Raw genomic sequence first — 21,109 nt, forward strand, 5'->3', positions numbered from 1 at the left:
GATTAAAAATTCAAAAAATCACCCAGGCTAAGCACAGTCTAAGCGCCACTCTGGTACAAATGTTTACCGGAGTGCGTTTAGACTGTTTATGTACTGGACACTTTTCCAATTTTGTGAGAAAACTATTGAAAAATATGAAAATGCAGCCAAGATAAGCACAGTATAAGTGAAAATGTCGCACAGAATTGTTTGCATATGCGTTTAGACTGTAACTATACGGGAGCACTTTTTTAATTTTGTGCAAATTAGTCAACTATTTTTTTTCTTGAAATTAAATTCGAAATGAAATGACGATTGTTAATGTTAATTGATTTATTTATAATTTATATTTGATTTGCTCAGATATAACAATAAGATAGCAAAAATAATGAAAGTTACAGTATTTGTTGTAAAACGTTTAAAATTTCTCATATATTTCATTACGGTACGGGAAGTTCCAGCAATTTGCCTTAAGGCACGATGCCATACACCACTAGTTTATTTATTCATTTATAAGCAAGCAGTAATTAATAATAATAAATCATTATTTCAATCATTATCGAATTATCTCAGGTTCTTGTCAAGATATCTATCAATTTCCTTCGCATTATTTTTGCTCGTCAGTAGAGTCCCTTTTTTAATTTTAGGTTAATTTTTCTCTTTTACCAGCTATGGCTTCGACCAAAGCAGCAGCCACTTTAACAACCAACGGCGCCTCTTCAGCTGCTCCAGGGAATTCAAATGTAGCAAATGCAGCTGCTGCTGCTGGAGCAGCTAACAATGGGACAGGAAGCGACGGAGCAGCAGAAGCTGCAGCTCCTTCACCGGAGGACGAAAACACGATCAAAATCACTCTTATCAGGTAGATAAATAGAAATTTAAACTAGTGGTGTATGGTATCGTGCCTTAAGGCAAATTGCTGGAACTTCCCGTACCGTAATGAAATATTCGAGAAATTTTAAACGTTTTCAAATATATTATTATTATACAACAAATACTGTAACTTTCATTATTTTTGCTATCTTATTATATCCTGAGCAAATCAAATGTAAATCATAAATCAATTAATTTATCTCCAGAACATTAACAATCGTCATTTCATTTCGAATTCAATTTCAAAAAAAAAAAAGTTGCCTATAATTTGCACAAAATTGAAAAAGTGCTCCCGCATAGTCACAGTCTAAACGCATTTGCAAAAACTTTTCTACTGAGCTGTCACTTAGACTGTGCTTAGCAGGTTTTTCACATGTTTTCAAGTTTTTTTAACTCGAAACTACATTTTTAAAATTTACATAAAATTGGAAAGGTGCGCCAGTATAGAAACAGTCTAAACACACTTGCGAAAACATTTGTACCAGGTTTTCGCTTAGACTGTGCTTAGTCTGGGTAGTTTTTTTAAATTTTTAACCCAAAATTACATTTCTATAGTTTATTCATCTAAAATTAAAATTTATATCCAAATCATTTTTGATATTAAAAGAGCATTGTTAGAAAATTTAAAAAAAATGTAATTTTAAAATGTGCCTTAAGGTAAATTGCTGAAACTTTCCAAACCATAATAAAACTAGTGGTGTATGGCATCGTGCCTTAAGGCAAATTGCTGGAACTTCTCGTACCAAAAATCATAAATCAATTTATCTCCAGAACATTAACAATCGTCATTTCATTTCGAATTCAATTTCAGAAAAAAATATAGTTGCCTATAATTTGCACAAAATTAAAAAAGTGCTCCCGTATAGTCACAGTCCAAACGCATTTGCAAATAATTCTGTGCGACATTTTCACTTATACTGTGCTTAGCTTGGCGGCATTTATAAGAACAAAAATGATTGTTGTTAAATTGAGGAGGCTACATTTTAATATATCTTGTTTTATACTTTTGGACCGGCTCGATTTTTATTTATTTGTTTATAACTTCTAAACAAATTGTCCGATTATTTTGCAATATCCAGCAAAGTTATAGCCAATTAAATAATCTACAACTTTTATTAATAACAAAATTTTGTATCTCTTATCCTTTTACCCAAAATTTGCAATGAAACAGGTTGTTGTTAAATTTTGGAGGTTGCATCAGTATATCTTGCTTCATACTTTTGGACCAGCTCGATTTGTATTTATTTGTTTATAACTTCAAAACGAAATGTCCCACCATTTCGCGATATTCAGCAAATTTATAGCCAATTAAATTATCTACAACTTTTGTTAACAACAAAAATTGGTATCTCTTGTCCTTTTATCAAAAACTTACATTTAAAAAAGTAGTTGCTTAATTTTGGAGGTTACAACATCGTACACATATATCTTACTCTGTCACTCTACACTGTCAGGTATATGTTGCTCTCTTTCGCACTAGTGTTTTATATATATCTCTCTTTCTGATTTTCTCACTATATACTGTTGTCTCTTTTGCGCATCAAAACAGACTCTATATCACATCGCAACTCAAGAAGTTTTACTTCAAAAATAAAATTCTATTTTACTAATTTATACATCGCCAACCTAAGAAGTTCTACTTCATAATTAAATATTATATTACATATTATTTATTTGCGATAAAATTTGTTCATTTGCTAACCTAAAAAGTTTTACTTCCAAAAGAATTTTACTTATTTATTTACCTAAAATTTATTACAAATATTTTTTTTATTTATTTACCTAAGAAGTTTTACTTAAGTTAATAAAAACATTTTATTAACTTCCCGTAGGGTAGTTATAGTAATGGGCCGAAAATCGAAAATGACAATTTTTGCATTCAGTAGAGTCTCTTTTTTTTGAATATATTTTATTTCTTTGCTCGTCAGTTCATATAATGCAAAATATAGTTTGCTTGTCAGTAGAGTCCTTTTTATTTTCATCTATTCAGCAATTTGCCTTAAGGCACGATGCCATACACCACTAGTTTTTTATAATAATTTAATAGTTCAAAATCAAAAGTTTCATACAAAAATGAACTGATAACATTTGTTTCATAAATATAAATATAAATATAAATATAAATATAAATATATTTATATAATATATATATATATATATATATATATATATATATATTAATATAAATATAAATATAAATATAATATAAGAACATTTTGTAGGTGTTACAACGATTTCGTAACGATTTAATTGATTTTTAGAAAGGAACTTTATCAAAAAAAAATATTTAGATATACAAGTCGATTATTATTAATAGTTGAAAGGATTCGTTATATATACACGTATATATATTTATATATATATCTTATATATAAAATTCTTCTGTAACAATGTAAGTTTCATATTTCCTCCTAAACTATAATTCGGATTTTCATGAATCTTCCTGAAGTTTGTTCGGGAAATTTTTTAGAATGTTTTGATTCATAGAAATATAGTTAGATTGTAGAAATAAATAGAAAAAATTACAAAAAACCGCTTATCATTGTTTGCCCTTGAGAATATTTGAAGCTTAGTTTGACATTAAAAACAATTGAGGACTGTCATTTGCCAAACATTTCTATTCACTTATAGGCTAAGGCAATATTAGAATATAATAAATTCATAATTATGAATAAGGAAAATGTAATGTCTACATTATTATTGCCGAAAAGCAGCTGAGATGTGCCAAAAATTAAATTAATATAATATGCAAATAATATAACATGCATTTGACAAGTGATGCAGTCTGCGCATGCGTCTGACGTGCGCGTGGTTTGCTTTTGCTTGCAATAATTTTGTTTGCGCACTTTGCGAACAGATTCGCCGTACGAATTCGCGCAAAGGAGCGAGCCATAAGTGATTGCGCTCAAACATATTCAATTTGCAGTCGTTTTGCCTTACTATACTAAGTCACAATACAAAAAAAATTATTTAGAAGTTTCATTGTGTCAAAAATTCATATGTTTGTCATTGGGTACGGAATATTTACTCAATGGAGCGCTTTGGGTCTGAAATTTTTACTATTTTCCAATTCGTTTGGAATTTTGGAACTAGGTTCATCTTACTCTTCAGAAGTGAAAACAATTTAGACTCCTTTACCACTTCTCGGGTGGATGACATTTCTTTTCAGTGCTGTAATTTTACTTTTTTCAAAATAACGTTGGGTATCGATAAAAGAACTAATTATACGAGAAAAATATTTAATAATGTTTTTCAAAAAGGAAATACTTTTCAAGTTACTGGCTACTGAATATTTGTTTCTTTTTTTGCGTTTTTCATCATTTGTTGCTAACACCTTCAAAAATATACATTTTAACGAAAATCATGTAATGAACAGAATTATATCAATTAAAATCTTAATAAATCGTTATTTTATAGTGTTTTAGAAACATTATTAGGCTAGATATGAAAATGGGTTTTTATAGTGCTCAAAATAAGCTTTAAAATGAGTACTTCTGCGTGTAAAATGAGTGAGCTATCATGCAGATAAAGGACGCAAGCAATGTTTTTTTTTCATTTAAATCAAATACTTTGAGTGCCATATCCACCAAAATTAAAAATAATCGTATTCAATCTAGAATTAACTTGGTTTAAGAGATCTTGATGGATTCTAGAAAATACCACAACTTTAGTATTATAAATGATTCTTAAAAAACTCATGATTTCATGAAAAAAAAAAACATTTAAAAAAAAACAACCAATTTCTCATCATAATACCTCTGAAAGAATACGTATAAAAGTATATATATATAAGAAAATTCGAGGTATTTTTCTGACTAATTATTATTGTTTATTATTTTTTCGTTACACAAATATTGATAGATGTATGATTAATTAAGGAGCTGTCCAACCAGAGGTCTTTCGAGCCCTTCAACCCTTCGCCGTTTTACAATAAGAGAAGTTACGGTAAAATTAATGATAGAGAAAGTTGTAGCTCATTTAATCACCTTTAAAATAGTGTATTACAAGTTCTGATAAAATCAGAATTAAAAGAGTAATAATCCAATTAATGCTGTGGATGGTGACGGAGTGCAAATTGTTAAAAACATTGAAATTAAGATGAAGATTAGCCTATTTCCAAAATATCAAGTAAATTGGAGCACAGTAAAAAAATTTACAGAGCAATAATTTTGTTGATCGTAAGTTGAATAGAGCACATGTGAACAGGATTTGACAAATTAATTCACTTCAAATATAAACTTAAGCAATAATGTATATTGATTTATTAGAGAAAAAAATGCAATTTAGATATTAAAATTACTTAAAGCCAGTTAAAATATGGTACAAAATTATAAAAATTATAGGCAACATTATTGAAGCAATTATTTTGGGTGAGAAAAATAAAAGGTGATATTGCACCTTTGCCGCGAATGCTATATATTAATTCTTTCTGAATTTGTTGTACTTTTTAAAAGATTTCAATTTTCAACATGAGTATCTTATGCTATGACCATAAATCAAAAAGGCAGACGATCATTTTTAGTGTGATAATTTGGAAAATCAATGTTTTAGTCGTGAATAAACAAAAAATCATTCATTTATACATCCACATCTACAGGTATGGCTAAAAATACTATATAACCCTTAAATGCAACAGAATAAATTGAGCTATTGGAAATAAATTTGTTCTATAAATCGCAGTGTATAATTTTTAATATACAATTTTATTGAACATTTTTTAATATTTGTTAAATAAATAATTAAAGTGTTAACTGTGGGAATTGAGAACAATCATTTTATTTGAAACAGTTCTACATTCAACATCACTTATATATTGGTGTAAATAGTAATTCAAAAAACAGTAATTATTATTTTTAACTAAGCAGTAAATATTAGTATAAAATATTGAAAAATTGTAGACGTAGGTACAGAACAACGTCTGTCGGGTCAGCTAGTATATATATATATATATATATATATATATATATATATATGTACGAATATATTAGAATTAGAAAGTTAATTGCTTTTCGGCTGTCATATAAATCTAGTTTGATATATTCATAAATTGACACATTTTAATAATTTAAAATATTCATATATATATATATATATATATATATATATATATATATATATACAGTTATTTCGGCGTAGAAACATATTTAAAAAAAAGTTTTAACAGCCCATTCGTCGAAATAAAAACATAAATTCAGAAAAATAATAGTCTTTATCATACGTTTCGACACCTGATGTGATTTAATCACAAATTTAATTTTATTGAGATATATATGTTTCATGCTTTTAACCTGGTAATTGCTTAAGGATGACACACATCGAGTGTCGAAACGTAAAATAAAAAAAAAAAACTTTTACTTAATATATATATATGTATACATAAATTAAGATATAATTAAATGCAGAGTAATTTTCAACTGAACTAACTTAATTAACAAATGCATTAATATTTGTTTTGTTTTTCAAATGAATGCAACTAAAGGCTTCGTAGAATTTAAAGAACAAAATAAAGCACTGTATCTCTTCTTTTTGTTAAGTATAAATTACATGTTCTAGATAGAACAAATTAACGTACAATATAAATTTTGAGTGCTTCTTAAATCGATTTTGTTTATGACAACTAATACTTGTTAGAGAAATACCAGTGCCATTAAAAAAAAATCAAAATGTTCTTGAAAATAACAAATATTTATTTAATGAAATTCATTGAGTTTAATTAAATATAGTCTTGCAAACAAAAGCTAGAATGAATTTAATTATTAATGGTTTTATAATTAAGTTCTGGTAAGAACTTTAATATAATTGAACGTAGATATATTTTTAATTCAACTATTTCGAATACATTTTTAGTTCTTAGAATGCAGAAAAAAATAAATTTCAGAAAATCTTTTTTAACAATTACTATTCTAGAACACATTATAACAATGTTCTCAAAAGAACATGTCGATCAACGCTAGAACATAATCTAGAACTAATTTTTAGGCTATCTAGAACATTTTCAGACTATTAAGAATACTCCCTTTCAAACTATTAAGAATATTTTCATACTATCTAGAACAATTTTAGAATATCTAGTGTATTGTTGAAGTATCTAGAACATTTTCGTACAATCTAGAACGTATTCAGACTAAATGAAGTGTTTTTATACTGTCTAGAATATTTTCAGACTATCCGTAGCATTTTCACTCCATTTACACCATATAAAACTCCTTCAAACTATTTCGACAATTATTATTCTAGAACACATTACAACGACGTTCTTGCAAGAACAGATTCGTAGCAACGCTAGAACATGTTCTAGTACTAATTTAATAACACGACATAATAAAATTAGTACCAAGTAATTATTAATGTATATGATATGATGGTTTGTTTTGTGTTTGGAGCTCTATCCGCAAAGATAGAACTCCGTTCTTGAAAAAGTTAAAAGAACAATAATTATTTTACGAATTCTGCGGAGTTTGTTCGAACTTTAAGACCCAGTACGGAATATCTTGTGCGTCGTTCGTTAACAATCGTATGCACACGAGCGACATCTATCTTTCGACTTCGACTAACGATTTTAGAATGTAAATGTGTTCTCAATATCTTGAAATTCTTGCAAGCATAAAAATCTAGAACAGTCACAGCTGTTCTATATGTTCTAGATTGCGATTAAAATTATGTACATGTACGAAGATGAATTTAATTGGTCAAGTCCTTTTTGTATTCAATTTTTGTATTTCTGTATTTATTGTATTTTGCTCGTCAGTAGAGTGCTCTTTTTGTCTTCTAAGTTTTTATTATAATTTGGTCGTCAGTAGAGTCCTTTTTTATCTTCTAATTTGTATTTTTAATTTGCTCGTCAGTAGAGTCCTCATTTTATCATCTATTTTTATATTCAACTTGCTCGTCAGTAGAGTCCTTTCTTATCATCTATGTCCAAATTTAATTTGCTCGTCAGTAGAGTCCTTTTTTCATCATATAAATTGCTAAAATTGATTTGCCCGTCAGTAGAGTCCTTTTTTAAACTACTAGATTGACATAATTTACTCGTCAGTAGAGTCCTTTCCTTATCATCTAATTTGGATTTTTAATTTGCTTGTCAGTAGAGTCCTATTTTTAATCATCAACGACTATATTTCATTTGCTCGTGAGTAGAGTCCTTTTTTATCATATAAATTGCTAAAATTAATTTGCTCGGCAGCAGAGTCCTTTTTCTATTTTATAGGTTGATATATAATTTATTTGTCAGTAAAGTCACTTTTCATCTATTTTTATATTCAATTTGCTCGTCAGTAGTATTCTTGTTAGATCATTTATGTTTATTTTCAATATGCTCGTCAGTAGAGTCCTTTTTTATCATATAAACTGCTAAAATTAATTTGCTCGTCAGTAGAGTCCTTTTTCTATTTTCTAGATCAATTTTTGAATTTGCTCGTCAGTAGAATCCTTTTCTTATCATCAATTTTTATATCCTATTTCCTCGTCAGTAGAGTTCTTTTTTATAATCTAACTTGGATTTTTAATTTGCTCGTCAGTAGAGTCCTTTCTTTATTTTGGAAATTGTTAATTAAAGTTGTTCGTCAGTAGAGTCCTTTTTTGAACTACTAGATTGACATATTTGCTCGTCAGTAGAGTCCTTTCTTTGTCTTCAAAGTCGATATTCATGTTCCTCGTCACTAGAGTCGTTTTTTTTAATCTAGGTCGATATTTAATTTGCTCGTCAGTAGAGTCCTTTTCTTATCATCAATAAATCCAATTTGCTCGTCAGTAGAGTTCTTTCTTCATTATCTACGACTACATTTAATTTTTATAATCTAGATCAATATTTGAATTTGCGCGTCAGTAGAGTCCTTTTTCTATATCAAGGTCGATATTTAATTTGCTTGTCAGTAGAGTCCTTTTTCTATTTTCTAGATCAATATTTAATTTGCTCGTCAGTAGAGTCCTTTTTTTAATCATCCATTTTTATATCCAATTTTCTCGTCCTTTTTCTAAAATCTAGAGTAACTCGCTCGTCAGTAGAGTCCTTTCTCTAGAATCTAGAATGATATTTAATTTGCTCGTCAGTACAGTCCTTTTTCTATTTTCTAGCCACGTCGGTCAACTATGGCAAACAGTGGTACCCCACGTAATAACCGTAGAAACACTACGAAGTATGGCAGTCGCCCATTTCAATGCAGACCCATCGGTATCATACAGGTAATACCACAAAATACCACAAAATACCATAAAATACCATTACTATTTACCATTTTAACCAACTCATACCACCTACACCCAATAATCATACCATCTACATCCCTTTAAAGATTACTCCTGGTAAGAACTCGTAAACCCTTGCGCGAGTCCAGATCTCTCGAGCAAGAAGGAGTGCTCGACGGAGACGAAGCGCTGATGAACGTGTCCCGCGAAGAAGTGGTTAGGACTGCGGACTCTCAGAGGGGTCCTCAGGAGCAGGAGATTGCACAGGCTACTGCTCATATACAGGTGAGGAATTGGGAGGTGGTGAAAGATAAAAATAGGACTCTACTGACGAGCAGGTTGTTAAATAATCGAGAAGATGAAAAGGACTCTACTGACGAGCAATTAAATTAGCAACTTGGAGGACATAAAAGGGGCTCTACTGACGAGTATATTAATTAACAACTTAAAAAATAAAAAAAGATTCTACTGACGAGCAAAATTAAAATCAAATCTCAAACATACAGAAGGACTTTACTGACGAGCAATCAGATTCTCCACGTAAGGAGAAAGGACTCTACTGACCAGCAAATTACATATATACCTAGAAAATGGAAAAGGGACTCTACTGACGAGGAAATTAATTTTAGCAATTTATGTGATAAAGAAACGACTCTACTGACGAGCAATTAAATTAGCAACTTGAAAAATAAAGAAAGAACTCTACTGACGAGCAATTTAATTTTAGCAATTTATATGATAAAGAAAGGACTCTACTGACGAGCAAATTAAATATCGACCTTGATATAGAAAAAGGACTCTACTGACGAGCAACTTAAATATAGTCGTTGATTATAATAAAAGGACTCTACTGACGAGCAAATTAAATTGGGACATAGATATAATAAATAAATGCACCAGTTGTTGAACTATATATAGAATGATGCTCGTAAAAGCAATAGGGTTCCGAACACGATGTATAAAAGATGTTTTATTTTTCAAAAAGTATACCGAGTTGCTCTAGGAACCTTTGTAATGCAAAAAAGTATAGATTATTTAATTTTGAACAAATTTGTCGAAACCCGCATTTAAATCAGACAAACCGTTTAGAAGTTACAAGACTTTTAATAAATAAATGCACCAGTTGATGGGTCAAATAAAGGATCAAAACGTTTTATGTCAAATATGTCGTGTGAGGTATCAAATGAAAGGTCTCGACGAACTGAATTCAAATATCAAACCAACAGGCTCCTAAAAGCGATAGGATTCCGGACACGATGTATGAAAGTTGTTTTATTTGTCAAAAAAGTATACCGAGTTGCTCTAGAAACTTTTGTTATGCGGAAAAGTTTTAGATTCTTCAATTTTGTACAAATTTGTCGAATATTGCATTTAAATTAGACAAACCGTTTAGAAGTTACATGACTTTTAATAAATAAATGCATCAGTTGATGGGTCAAATAAAGGGTCAAAACGATGTGACGTCACATATGTCGTGTGAGGTATCAAATGAAAGGTCTCGACGAACTGAATGCAAATATCATACTGACAGACTCGTGAAAGCAATAGGATTCCGTACACGATTTATAAAAGATGTTTTGTTTGTCAAAAAAGTATACCGAGGTGCTTTGGAAACTTTTGTTAAGCAGAAAAGTTTTAGATTATTTAATTTTGTACAAATTAGTCGAGCACTGCTTTTAAATCAGATGAATCGTTTAGAAGTTACCTCACTTTCAATAAATAAATGCACCAGTTGATGGATCAAATAAAGGGTCAAAACGTTTCGCGTCAAATGTGTCGTGTGGGGTATCAAATGAAAGGTCTCGACGAGCTGAATGCAAATATCAAACTGACAGACTCGTAAAAAACTTTTGGGCCATAAAATAGTCATCTCTAGGTTCGCCCTGAACGAAAACCCCAATTTCTATTATCTTTTTTAGAGTAACCAGCCCAAGCCTCCCCTGGCAGCCAACATCGAAGAAATGGTGGCAACGAGCGAACTGCAGCTGGAAATGCGCAAAATTCTAATATCCTTGGCAGAACATTCGGCAAGGGCCCTATCAGCAGGCCCATCGGCTGCACGAGTGGCCAGAATGTTGTGCCAGAGACTGAGTTCATCTCGAAGACCAGATCCGAGATCTTTGCAAGGGCTTGTTGATATGGGATTTAGTGCACCAGCTGCCACCAGGTAAAAAAAATTGGTTAGTGGTTTAAAAAAAATAGGATTTGAGGTGATGTTTATATTGTTTTAGGGCTTTAAGGCAACATAACGGTGATGCTGCCTTGGCTTTGGAGGCTTTACTCGGGGAACAGGTATATACATCATAAATACTCGAACTCCAACTCCAACTGTAGCCAGGTTGGAGGTATGACATAATTTTGTTTTCCAGGGTCAGACATCAACAACAACTACAGATGCTTCAGCACCAGCAGCTACAGATACAGCAACAGCTACACAGGATGCAGCAGCAACTACGACAACCGGAGGAGTGAGTCCAAGAGACGACGATGTCGACTCGTTGGATGAGGAAGCTAAGAAGTTGTACTCGGAGTAAGTTTTCAAAGACTCCTGTCGTAGATAATTTAATTTTACACAAATTTGTCGAATATTGCATTTAAATCGAACGAACCGTTTAGAAGTTACAAGACTTCTAATAAATAAACGCAGTATGATGGATTAAATAAAGGGTCGAAACGTTTCGCGCCAAATAGGTCGTGTGGGGTATCATTTGAAAGGTCTCGACGAGCTCTATAAAAATATAGTACCGAAGTAAAATATTGTAGTAATTTTAGATGTATGCATCTATAGCGATCAGAAACATGGACTCTAACTGGAAACAATAAGATTCTACTGTAAAACAGATCAAATATCAATCTAAAAGACAAATTTAACAAACTAAGAAAGGACTCTACTGACAAGCAAATTTATTAGAGACCTGAAATACTAAGAAAGAACTCTACTGACGAGCATATCAGCAAAAAAAAACTCTTTTGACAAGCAAACTAAATGAAACCTAGATGAAAAAAGGACTTTACTGACGAGCAAATTAATTGACGACCTAGATGTCAAAAAAAGGACTCTACTGACGAGCAAATTAAATAACAACAATGAAGAAAAAAGGACTCTACTGACGAGCAAATCAGTAAATTGATAAATTTCGACAAAAAAAATGGAACCCTACTGACGAGCAAATTATTAAACAAGCTAGAATATAAAAAAGACTTTACCGAGTTGTTGTAGTGCTTTATTATGTTAGACAATATTGTAGATAATTTAATTTTACACAAATTTGTCGAATATTGCATTTAAGTCGGACGAACCGTTTAGAAGTTACAAGACCTTTAATAAATAAACGCAGTATGATGGATCAGATAAGGGATCAAAACGTTGTGACGTCAAATATGTCGTGTGGGGTATCATTTGAAAGGTCTCGACGAGCTCTATAAAAATATAGTACCAAGAACAATTTCACAACAATAATTTTCATTCTGAATCATTTAATTAATTAATTACTAATGTCGACTCGTTGGACGAGAAGGCCAAAAAGTTGTACTCGGAGTGAGTTAGTTTGGGTTCATCATTTGGGATTATTTTTTAATTATTGTTTTTCAATTTAGGGAAGCTTTGTCCAAACTAAAACCAGTAGACTATTGTGGTCTCTTGTTGGCGCTGGTTAGAGGACATGCCTCAAGGGATTTTCAACCGCATGCTGCACACATGAGGGAACTGATTGCTATGGGATTTCCAGAGAGGGATTGTGAAGAGGCACTTAGAGTTACTGGTGAGATGGAAAAAAGTTTCTTACTATTCAGATTTTAAATAAACTCTACTGACGAGCAAACCGAAGTAAAATATAGTACCAAGAACAATTTTACAAGAACAATTTCCATTTTTAAAGTATACAGAATTGCTGTAGGGCTTTATGATGTAAGACAATGTTGTAGATAATTTAATTTTGAACAAATTTGTCGAAAACTGCATTTAAATCGGACGCACCGTTTAGAAGTTACAATACTTTTAATAAATAAATACACACATGATGGGTCGAATAAGGGTCGAAACGTTTCACGTCAAAATAGTCGTGTGGGGTATCATTTGAAAGGTCTCGACGAGCTCTATAAAAATATAGTACCGAGAATAATTTTACAACAATAATTTCCATTAAGTTTCTTACTAATTCTGGATTATTGATAGGTTTTAAATAGACTCTACTGGCGAGCAAACCGAAATTAAAATTGTAGTAATTTTAGATGTATACATCTGAAGCGATCAGACACATGGGCTCTAACTGGAAACAATAAGACTCTACTGTAGAACAGATTAAATATTAACCTAAAAGACAAATTTAGCTATTTACGAAAGGACTCTACTGACGAGCAAATTAAAGATCAAAAGACTCTACTGACGAGCAAACTAAATAGCCTTCTAGGTGATAAAAAAGGACTCTACTGACGAGCAAATTTATTAAAAACCTATAATACTAAAAAAGGACTATACTGACGAGCAAATTAAATATCAAATTAGATAATGAAGAAAGGACTCTACTGACGAGCAAATTAATTGACGACCTCGATCATAGAAAAAGGACTTTACTGACGAGCAAAATAATTAGCAGTTTAAAAAATAAAGAAAGGACTCTACTGACGAGCAAACTGAATAGCCTTCTAGAGGATAGAAAAAGGACTCCAATGACCAACAAATTCATTAAAAACCTAAAATACTACAAAAGGACACTACTGACGAGCAAATTAAATTTCAACAATGAAGAAAAAAGGACTCTACTGACGAGCAAATTGTTAAATCGATAAATTTACTATTAATTTCGACAAAAAATAGGACCCTACTGACGAGCAAATTATTAAACAACCTAGAATATAAAAAAGGACTCTACTGACTCTACCGAGTTTTTGCAGGCCTTTATGCTATTAAACAATGTTGTAGATTATTTAATTTTACACAAATTTGCCAAAAACTGCATTTAAATCAGACAAACCGTTTAGAAGTTACAAGAGTTTTAATAAATAAATGCAGTATGATGGATCAAATTAAGAGCCGAAACGCTGTGACGTCAAATTAGTCGTGTGAGGTATCATTTGTAAGGTCTCGACGAACTAAATCTAAATATCAAACTGACAGGTTCATAAAAGCAATAATGTTCCGTACCCGATGCATAAACATTGTTTTCATTTCTAAATTGAGATTTTAAACTATACGAATTTGTTGTAGGATCTTATAATATTAGACAATATTGCAGATTATTTAGTTTTGAACAAATTTTTCGAATATTGCATTAAAATCGGACAAACCGTTTAGAAGTTACAAGACTTTCAATAAATAAATGCACCAGTTGATGGGCCAAATAAAGGGTCAAAACGTTTCGCGTCAAATTAGTCGTGTGGGGTATCATTTGAAAGGTCTCTACGAGCTCTATAACAATATAGTACCAAGAATAATTTGAATTTTTAAAGTATACCGAGTTTCTATTATTTTAGGTAACAATCACCCAGCAGCCTGCGAATGGCTGGTTGGCGGACGCACCAGAAGCCTCTACGAACTACGAGAAGGCCTAAGTCCAGAATCACCAGTTTTGGCAGCCTTGATGGAATCACCACAAGTAACTTTAAAAAAAAAACATCTAGATCATCCAATATAAACTATTACAATTATCCTTTATCCTTTTTAGGTTCAATTGAGCCTATCGAATCCCAAAATGCTGCTGGCCTATTTATCGATGCTGGACAGCCATGCAGCCCTTAATATGTGGCTGAACGATCCGGAAGCCTCGCCGATTTTGTCCCATATTTTGAGGACCTACCATGCGGAAAAACACGCTTTGGCTGTGAACCAATTTAGTGCGGAACAAAATTCATGATTGGAAAAATAATAATAATACAATTTTGTTATCTTTATAAAATAAATGATATTTAAACAAATAAATAAATAAATATACAACTGACAATAGACCAATGTTATGGCAAGGCTATGTTACGCTCCAACTTGCATATACTATGTTACTGAATCATAATGAATACTGTCAAAATGTGATGTATTTGCTGTGCATTCAAGTGTTTTACACATAAACTGCAACGTCACTCGTATGTTATGAAGCTGAGTTAGAAAGACTCTGTTATCTAAGATCGTTGTGGGGTTTCTAGGTTAGGTTTCACGTCAAATATGTCGTGTGGGGTATCAAATGAAAAGTCGCGACGAACTGAATGCAAATATCAAACTGACAGACTCGTAAAAGCAACAGGGTTCCGTACACTATGTATGAAAGTCGTTCTGCTTTTCAAAACAATATACCGAGTTGCTCTAGGAACTTGTGTTATACAGAAAAGTTTTAGATTATTTAATTTTGAACAAATTTGTCAAATATTGCATTCAAATCGGACAAACCGTTTAGAAGTTACAAGACTTTGACTAAGTATATGCAGTATGATGGGTCGAATAAAGGGTCGAAATGTTTCACGTCAAATATGCCGTGTGAGGTATCAAATGGAAGTTCATAAATAAATAAATATACATAGAATAGAATTCTACCGCCAAGCAAACTGAGGGACCGCTTCTGCCTCACAACATATCAATGTTATAGCAAGGCTATTTTACGCTCCAACTTGCATACACTATGCTACTGAATCATACTGTATACTATCAAAATGTCATGTATTTACCGTACATTTTACATATAAACTGCAACGTCACTCGTATGTTATGAAGCTGAGTCAAAAATACCCTGGTATCTAAGATCATTTTATGATGTTTCTAGGTTAGATTTTCTATCTGACTACCTGAAAACTACGTCTGACTGCACAGAAACCGCATGGCTTTTGTTAATATTTAATATGGAAAGTGCTTCATAACATTGGTCTGTTGTGCGGCCAAATCGGTCACTGATTCTAGACATCAACCGACTTCAAAAACGATATGAGAACGCTACTGACGAGCAAATTGAATCTAAGAAAAAAAACGAGCATTCTTCTAACGAGCAATTGGACATTAATTGTAAAAAAAGACTCTACTGACGAGCAAATTCAATATGGATCTAGAAGATATAAAACCTTAAAAAACATATTAGGACACTTCTGACGAGCAAATAAATAAGTAACCTAAAAAATAAATTTAGGACCCTACTGACAACAAAATTAATGAGTAGCATAGAAGATTAAAATAGAACTCTACTCATAACTGATATCTGACAATGACAAAGGGGCTCTACTGACGAGCAAACTAAGATTCGAATTGTAAATAAAAACCTGAAACATTTGCTACATTTGGACTCTTAAAAAAAAAACACTACTGACGAGCAAGTATCCCCACACGACATATTTGACGTGAGAACGTTTCGACCCTTTATTCGACACATCATGAGTGCATTTATTTAATAAAAGTCTTGTAACTTCTAAACGGTATATCCGATTTTAATGCAATATTCGACAAATTTATTTAAAATTAAATAATCTACAACATTGTCTAACATCATAAAGCCCTACAGCATTTCGGTATACAGTGAAAATGGAAATTGTTGTTGTAAAATTGATCTCGGTATTATATCGTTATAGAGCTCGTCGAGACCTTTCAAATGATACCCCACACGACTAATTTGACGTCACGACGTTTCGAACCTTTATTCGACCCATCATGGGTGCATTTATTTAATAAAAGTCTTGCAACTTCTAAACGGTTCGTCCGATTTCATTACAGTTTTCGACAAATTTGTGTAAAATTAAACAATCTACAACATTGTCCTACGTCATAAAGCCCTAAAACAACTCTGTATGCTCTAAAAACGCTTTTGAAACCCAAAAATACTCCCATAAAACTTCGAAACCAATCACGCCATCTAAACCTGTTGTTCCTTACCAAACCCTTATTTTTCAGCCCTTGAACCTTCATTTGTCCTTCCCTGTTCATCCAGTGCCCTCACAAGCGCCCCTTTTATAGCAATCAATCATTCTAGGCGCCTACCATACACCTACCCATACAAACGAATGGACTTAAACATGCACATGAAATTGCCCAGACAGAGACAAATAGCTTTTGAGAAAGAGATAGTATTAGAGATAGAGATAGAGATAGTGTTAGAAAGAGACGGAATGAGATTGTTTAGGGGTGGATTTGAAAGAGACAGATAGATGGATAGAGGGATGGTTGATGAAATATGCAGAAGTGGGATGTAAATATATATATATATATTCGGAAAAGAAACAATCAATATATATATATATATATATATATATATATATATATATATATATGCTGTATTTTTATTGCATATATAAATCACTTGAAACAGGTGTTTTGGATTTTTTGATATATACATATATAAAAAGCAATGTTTAAGCTAATTTCTTCCATAAATCAGTTCACTCGATAGTAGAAATTATTCTCTTAGAATCCATGTCTCTGATCCGCAAAGTGTGATTATTACCTTGCTTGTCAGTAGTGTTCCTTTTCTAAGAGTCCAAATGTAGCAAATACTTCAAATTTGTATTTACAACTAAAATCTTAGTTTGCTTGTCAGTACAGTCCCTTTGTCATTGTCCAATTTCAGTTTACTCATCTTTGTTACTGTTAATAAATTTGATTGCTAGTAGAGTTCTTTTTTTAATCTCTTATCGTGATTCAGTTTGATTGTCAGTAGAGTCCTCTTCTTGTGTCCTTTTTTATCTTCTAGGTTAGTTACTAATTTGCTCGTCAGTAGAGTTCTTTTTCATCATCTATATTTATATTAAATTTGTTTGTCAGTAGAATCCATTTTTATCTTTTTGATTAATATTTAATTTTCTCGCCAGTAAAGTCCCGTTTTTACCTTTTTGATTTCTTTATTTATCTTTTAAGTTGAAATTTAATTTGCTCGTCAGTAGAGTCCTCTTTTATAGATATTTTTTTGCTGGTCAGTAGAGTCATTTTTTATCACCTAGGTCAGTATTTAATTTGCTCGTCAGTAGAATCCTTTTTTCTATAATTTAGTTTATTATTTAATTTGCTCGTCAGTAGAATCCCTTTTTTTATAATTTAGGTTGATATTTCTTTTGCTCGTCAGTAGAATCCCTTTTTCTATAATTTAGGTTGATATTTCTTTTGCTCGTCAGTAGAATCCCTTTTTCTATAATTTAGGTTGATATTTCTTTTGCTCGTCAGTAGAGTCCTTTCCTAATTTCTAGGTTGTTTAAAAATTTCCTCGTCAGTAGAGTTCTATTTTTTGCCAAATTGATAGTAAATTTATAAATTTATCGCATTGCTCGTCAGTAGAGTCCTTTTAATCATCTATTTTTTTACGAGTGAAGTTACAAGACTTTCAATAAATAAATGCACCCATGATGGGTCGAATAAAGGGTCGAAACGTTGTGACGTCAAATTAGTCGTGTGGGGTATCATTTGGAAGGTCTCGATGAGCTCTATCAAAATATAGTACCGAGAACAATTTTACAACGATAATTTACATTTCCAAAGTTGCTTACATTATCAAAGTATCCCAAGTTGCTGTATGGCTTTATGATGTTAGACAATGTTTCAGATTATATAATTTTCTACAAATTTGTCAAATATTTCATTTAAATTGGACAAGCCATTTAGAAGTTACAAGAGTAACATACAGTGCGATGGGTCAAACATAGGGTCGAAACGTAGTGACGTCACACGTGTCGTGTGGGGTATCATTTGAAAGGTCTCGAAAGACTGAATTCAAATATCAAACTGACGGACTTGGGAAAACAATAGGGTTCCGTATACCACATTGTAAGACTGATTCTATTGTTTATTGTGGTTTTAAAGTATACCAAGTTGTTGTAGGATCTTACAATCTTAGACAATATTGTGCGTTATTTAATTCAGCACAAAGTTGCCTAATGTATTACTTAAATTCCATAAATTGTTTTAAAGTTATTTAAATGCACTTTTACCAAAGTTCATTAGGGGTTGAAAATTTTTTGGTTTGAATTTATTTACACGTTTTCAAATGTACTTTTAGAATATAACTAGTTATTGTAAAGCCTTATGGTGTTAGACAATATTGTAGACTATTTAATTTTGTACGAATTTGTCTTACACATCATCAATATAAATCAAATTCTTTATAAGATACAAGAGATATAATAAATAAAGGCATAAATACATCATAATTTACTTTATTAAATCGTTGGCCCTGTGATTTTTATTTAAAATCCCTTCAATTCTGTTTTTAACAACGCTTGCCAAGATTTATTAATTATTAATTAATTATAAAACTAATATAAAGATAATAAAATTAAAACTCACTTGTTTCCTAATTGTGGAAAACAAACACCAACAAGCCACTCTGTTCTTGAACCTAGAACATAAAAAAAATAAAATTAATATTAATAAATCATAAGTAACTATTTATTAAAATTACATTAAGAATCGACATTTTAAATCGTAATATTGTTTTTACGATTCTTGTAAAGCTGGGTAACATACTAAGGTTGAAGTAACATTCTAAAATATTAGAGGCATACAAAAAGTTGATTTCTCGTTTAAGACAGGTGTTTTATACTCTGGAAAATCGTTTTAACGGGGTTTTAGTGTAGCAAGTTTTGCCTTTTGCCTTCAGTGCTACAAATGAAATTACAAAATCGACCGTAGTGTAAAACCGCCCTCGGAATACACGTCACAAAGGGGATGATAATGTATATATACATACACACCATATATATATATATATATATATATATATATATATGGATATATAATATATATATATATATATATATATATATGTATATATGTATATATGTATGTATATATGTATACATTTACTAGGGTATAAAAAAGACACATATATGAAGTGTTACTAATAGGAAGTAATAAAACGCTTTATTAACTCCGCATACGGAGTTATATATTCATTAGTGATATATACGCGTATATATCATTATATATATATATATATATATATTTATTAAATATATATATATATATACATATATATTTATTAAATATATATATATATATATATATATATATATTAAATGTTGAAGCCCTAAAATGTTCTAGATAGCCTGAAAATGTTCTTAATAGACTAAAAATGTTCTTAATAGTTCAAAAATGTATTAGATTGACTAAGAATATTCTAGAAATTATGACAATGTTTAGATTGTATAAAAATGATCTGAATTTCATGAAAATGTTCTCTCTATCTACTAAAAATGTTCTAGATAGTCTAAAAATATTTCAGATAGCCTAAACATATTTTTCTAAATTAATATATTCGTCTAAAAATGTTCTTCTAGATATCTAGATAGTCTAAAAATATTCAATATAGCCTGAATGCCCCAGATATGTTCTTGATAGTCGAAAATGTTTAAATTTTAGTTTTAGATAGTCTGGAAATGTTCTTCTAGTTAGTCTAAAAATATTCTATATAGTCTGAAAATGTTCTATATTCTAAAAATGTCCTTAATAGTTTATAAATGTAGACAAAGAATATTCGAGGAAGTATGACAATGTTCTAGATAATTAAATCTGATATATCAAATAACCTGAAAATATTTCATGTTTTCATGTTTTCATGTTCTTAATAGTCTTAAAATGTTGTGCATAATCCGAAATTATTCTTAATAGTATAAAAATGTTTTAGATAGTATGAAAATGTTCTAGATTATATAAAAATGTTCTACATGGTCTAAAAATGTTTTGGTCTAAAAAGGTTCTAGATAGTATGAATTGATTCTATATAGTCTGGAAAAGTTCTAGTGAGTCTAAAATTGTATTTGTAAAACTGTAATTATAGATTGTATGAAAATGTTGCACGCAGTTTGAAAATGTTCTAGATTTTATGAAAATATTCTACGTAGTCTAAAAATGTTCTTAATAGTATGAAAATGTTTTAGTCTCAAAATGTTTTGGTACAAAAATTTTTAGATATTCTGAAAATGCTTAGATATGTTTCGTATAGTCCTAGAATGTTCTAGGTAGCCAGAAAAATTCTAGGCAGTCTGAAAATTGTTCTAGACAAAGTATTCTAAATATCTAAGGTATAACAGATGGCACGAGTGTTCATAAAACTGTTAACGAACGACGCACAAGATATTCCGTGCGGGTCTTAAAGTTCGAACGAACTCCCCAGAATTTGTA

At 31.0% G+C, this 21,109-nt stretch overlaps 1 protein-coding gene and 1 non-coding gene across 2 annotated transcripts; one reads left to right on the forward strand and one right to left on the reverse strand.

Moving 5' to 3' along the window:
• The first annotated feature begins 650 nt into the window (after window positions 1-650).
• LOC113386403 (ubiquitin-associated domain-containing protein 1-like) lies at window positions 651-14,888 on the forward strand. Its single transcript, XM_026624184.1, has 9 exons — window positions 651-841; window positions 8,926-9,033; window positions 9,144-9,321; window positions 10,956-11,203; window positions 11,268-11,328; window positions 11,406-11,566; window positions 12,634-12,797; window positions 14,509-14,630; window positions 14,700-14,888. Exons 1-9 carry the CDS (start codon window positions 651-653, stop codon window positions 14,886-14,888), a joined length of 1,422 nt encoding a protein of 473 aa, XP_026479969.1.
• LOC113387111 lies at window positions 7,229-7,293 on the reverse strand. Its single transcript, XR_003368077.1, has one exon. It is a non-coding gene; the product is annotated as a U7 small nuclear RNA (small nuclear RNA).
• Window positions 14,889-21,109: the final 6,221 nt, after the last annotated feature.

This window comes from Ctenocephalides felis, unplaced genomic scaffold, assembly GCF_003426905.1.
Source record: "Ctenocephalides felis isolate EL2017-DRISC unplaced genomic scaffold, ASM342690v1 CF-g0.4_SCAFFOLD_03571, whole genome shotgun sequence".
NCBI classification, from domain to species: Eukaryota; Metazoa; Arthropoda; class Insecta; order Siphonaptera; family Pulicidae; genus Ctenocephalides; species Ctenocephalides felis.

Coding starts and splice junctions, on each gene's coding strand:
- LOC113386403 (XM_026624184.1), top strand. CDS start 651: ATGGCTTCGACCAAAGCAGCAGCCACTTTAACAACCAACGGCGCCTCT. Junction 11,329..11,405: donor AGGCTTTACTCGGGGAACAG/GTATATACATCA, acceptor TTTGTTTTCCAG/GGTCAGACATCAACAACAAC. Junction 11,567..12,633: donor GCTAAGAAGTTGTACTCGGA/GTAAGTTTTCAA, acceptor TTTTCAATTTAG/GGAAGCTTTGTCCAAACTAA.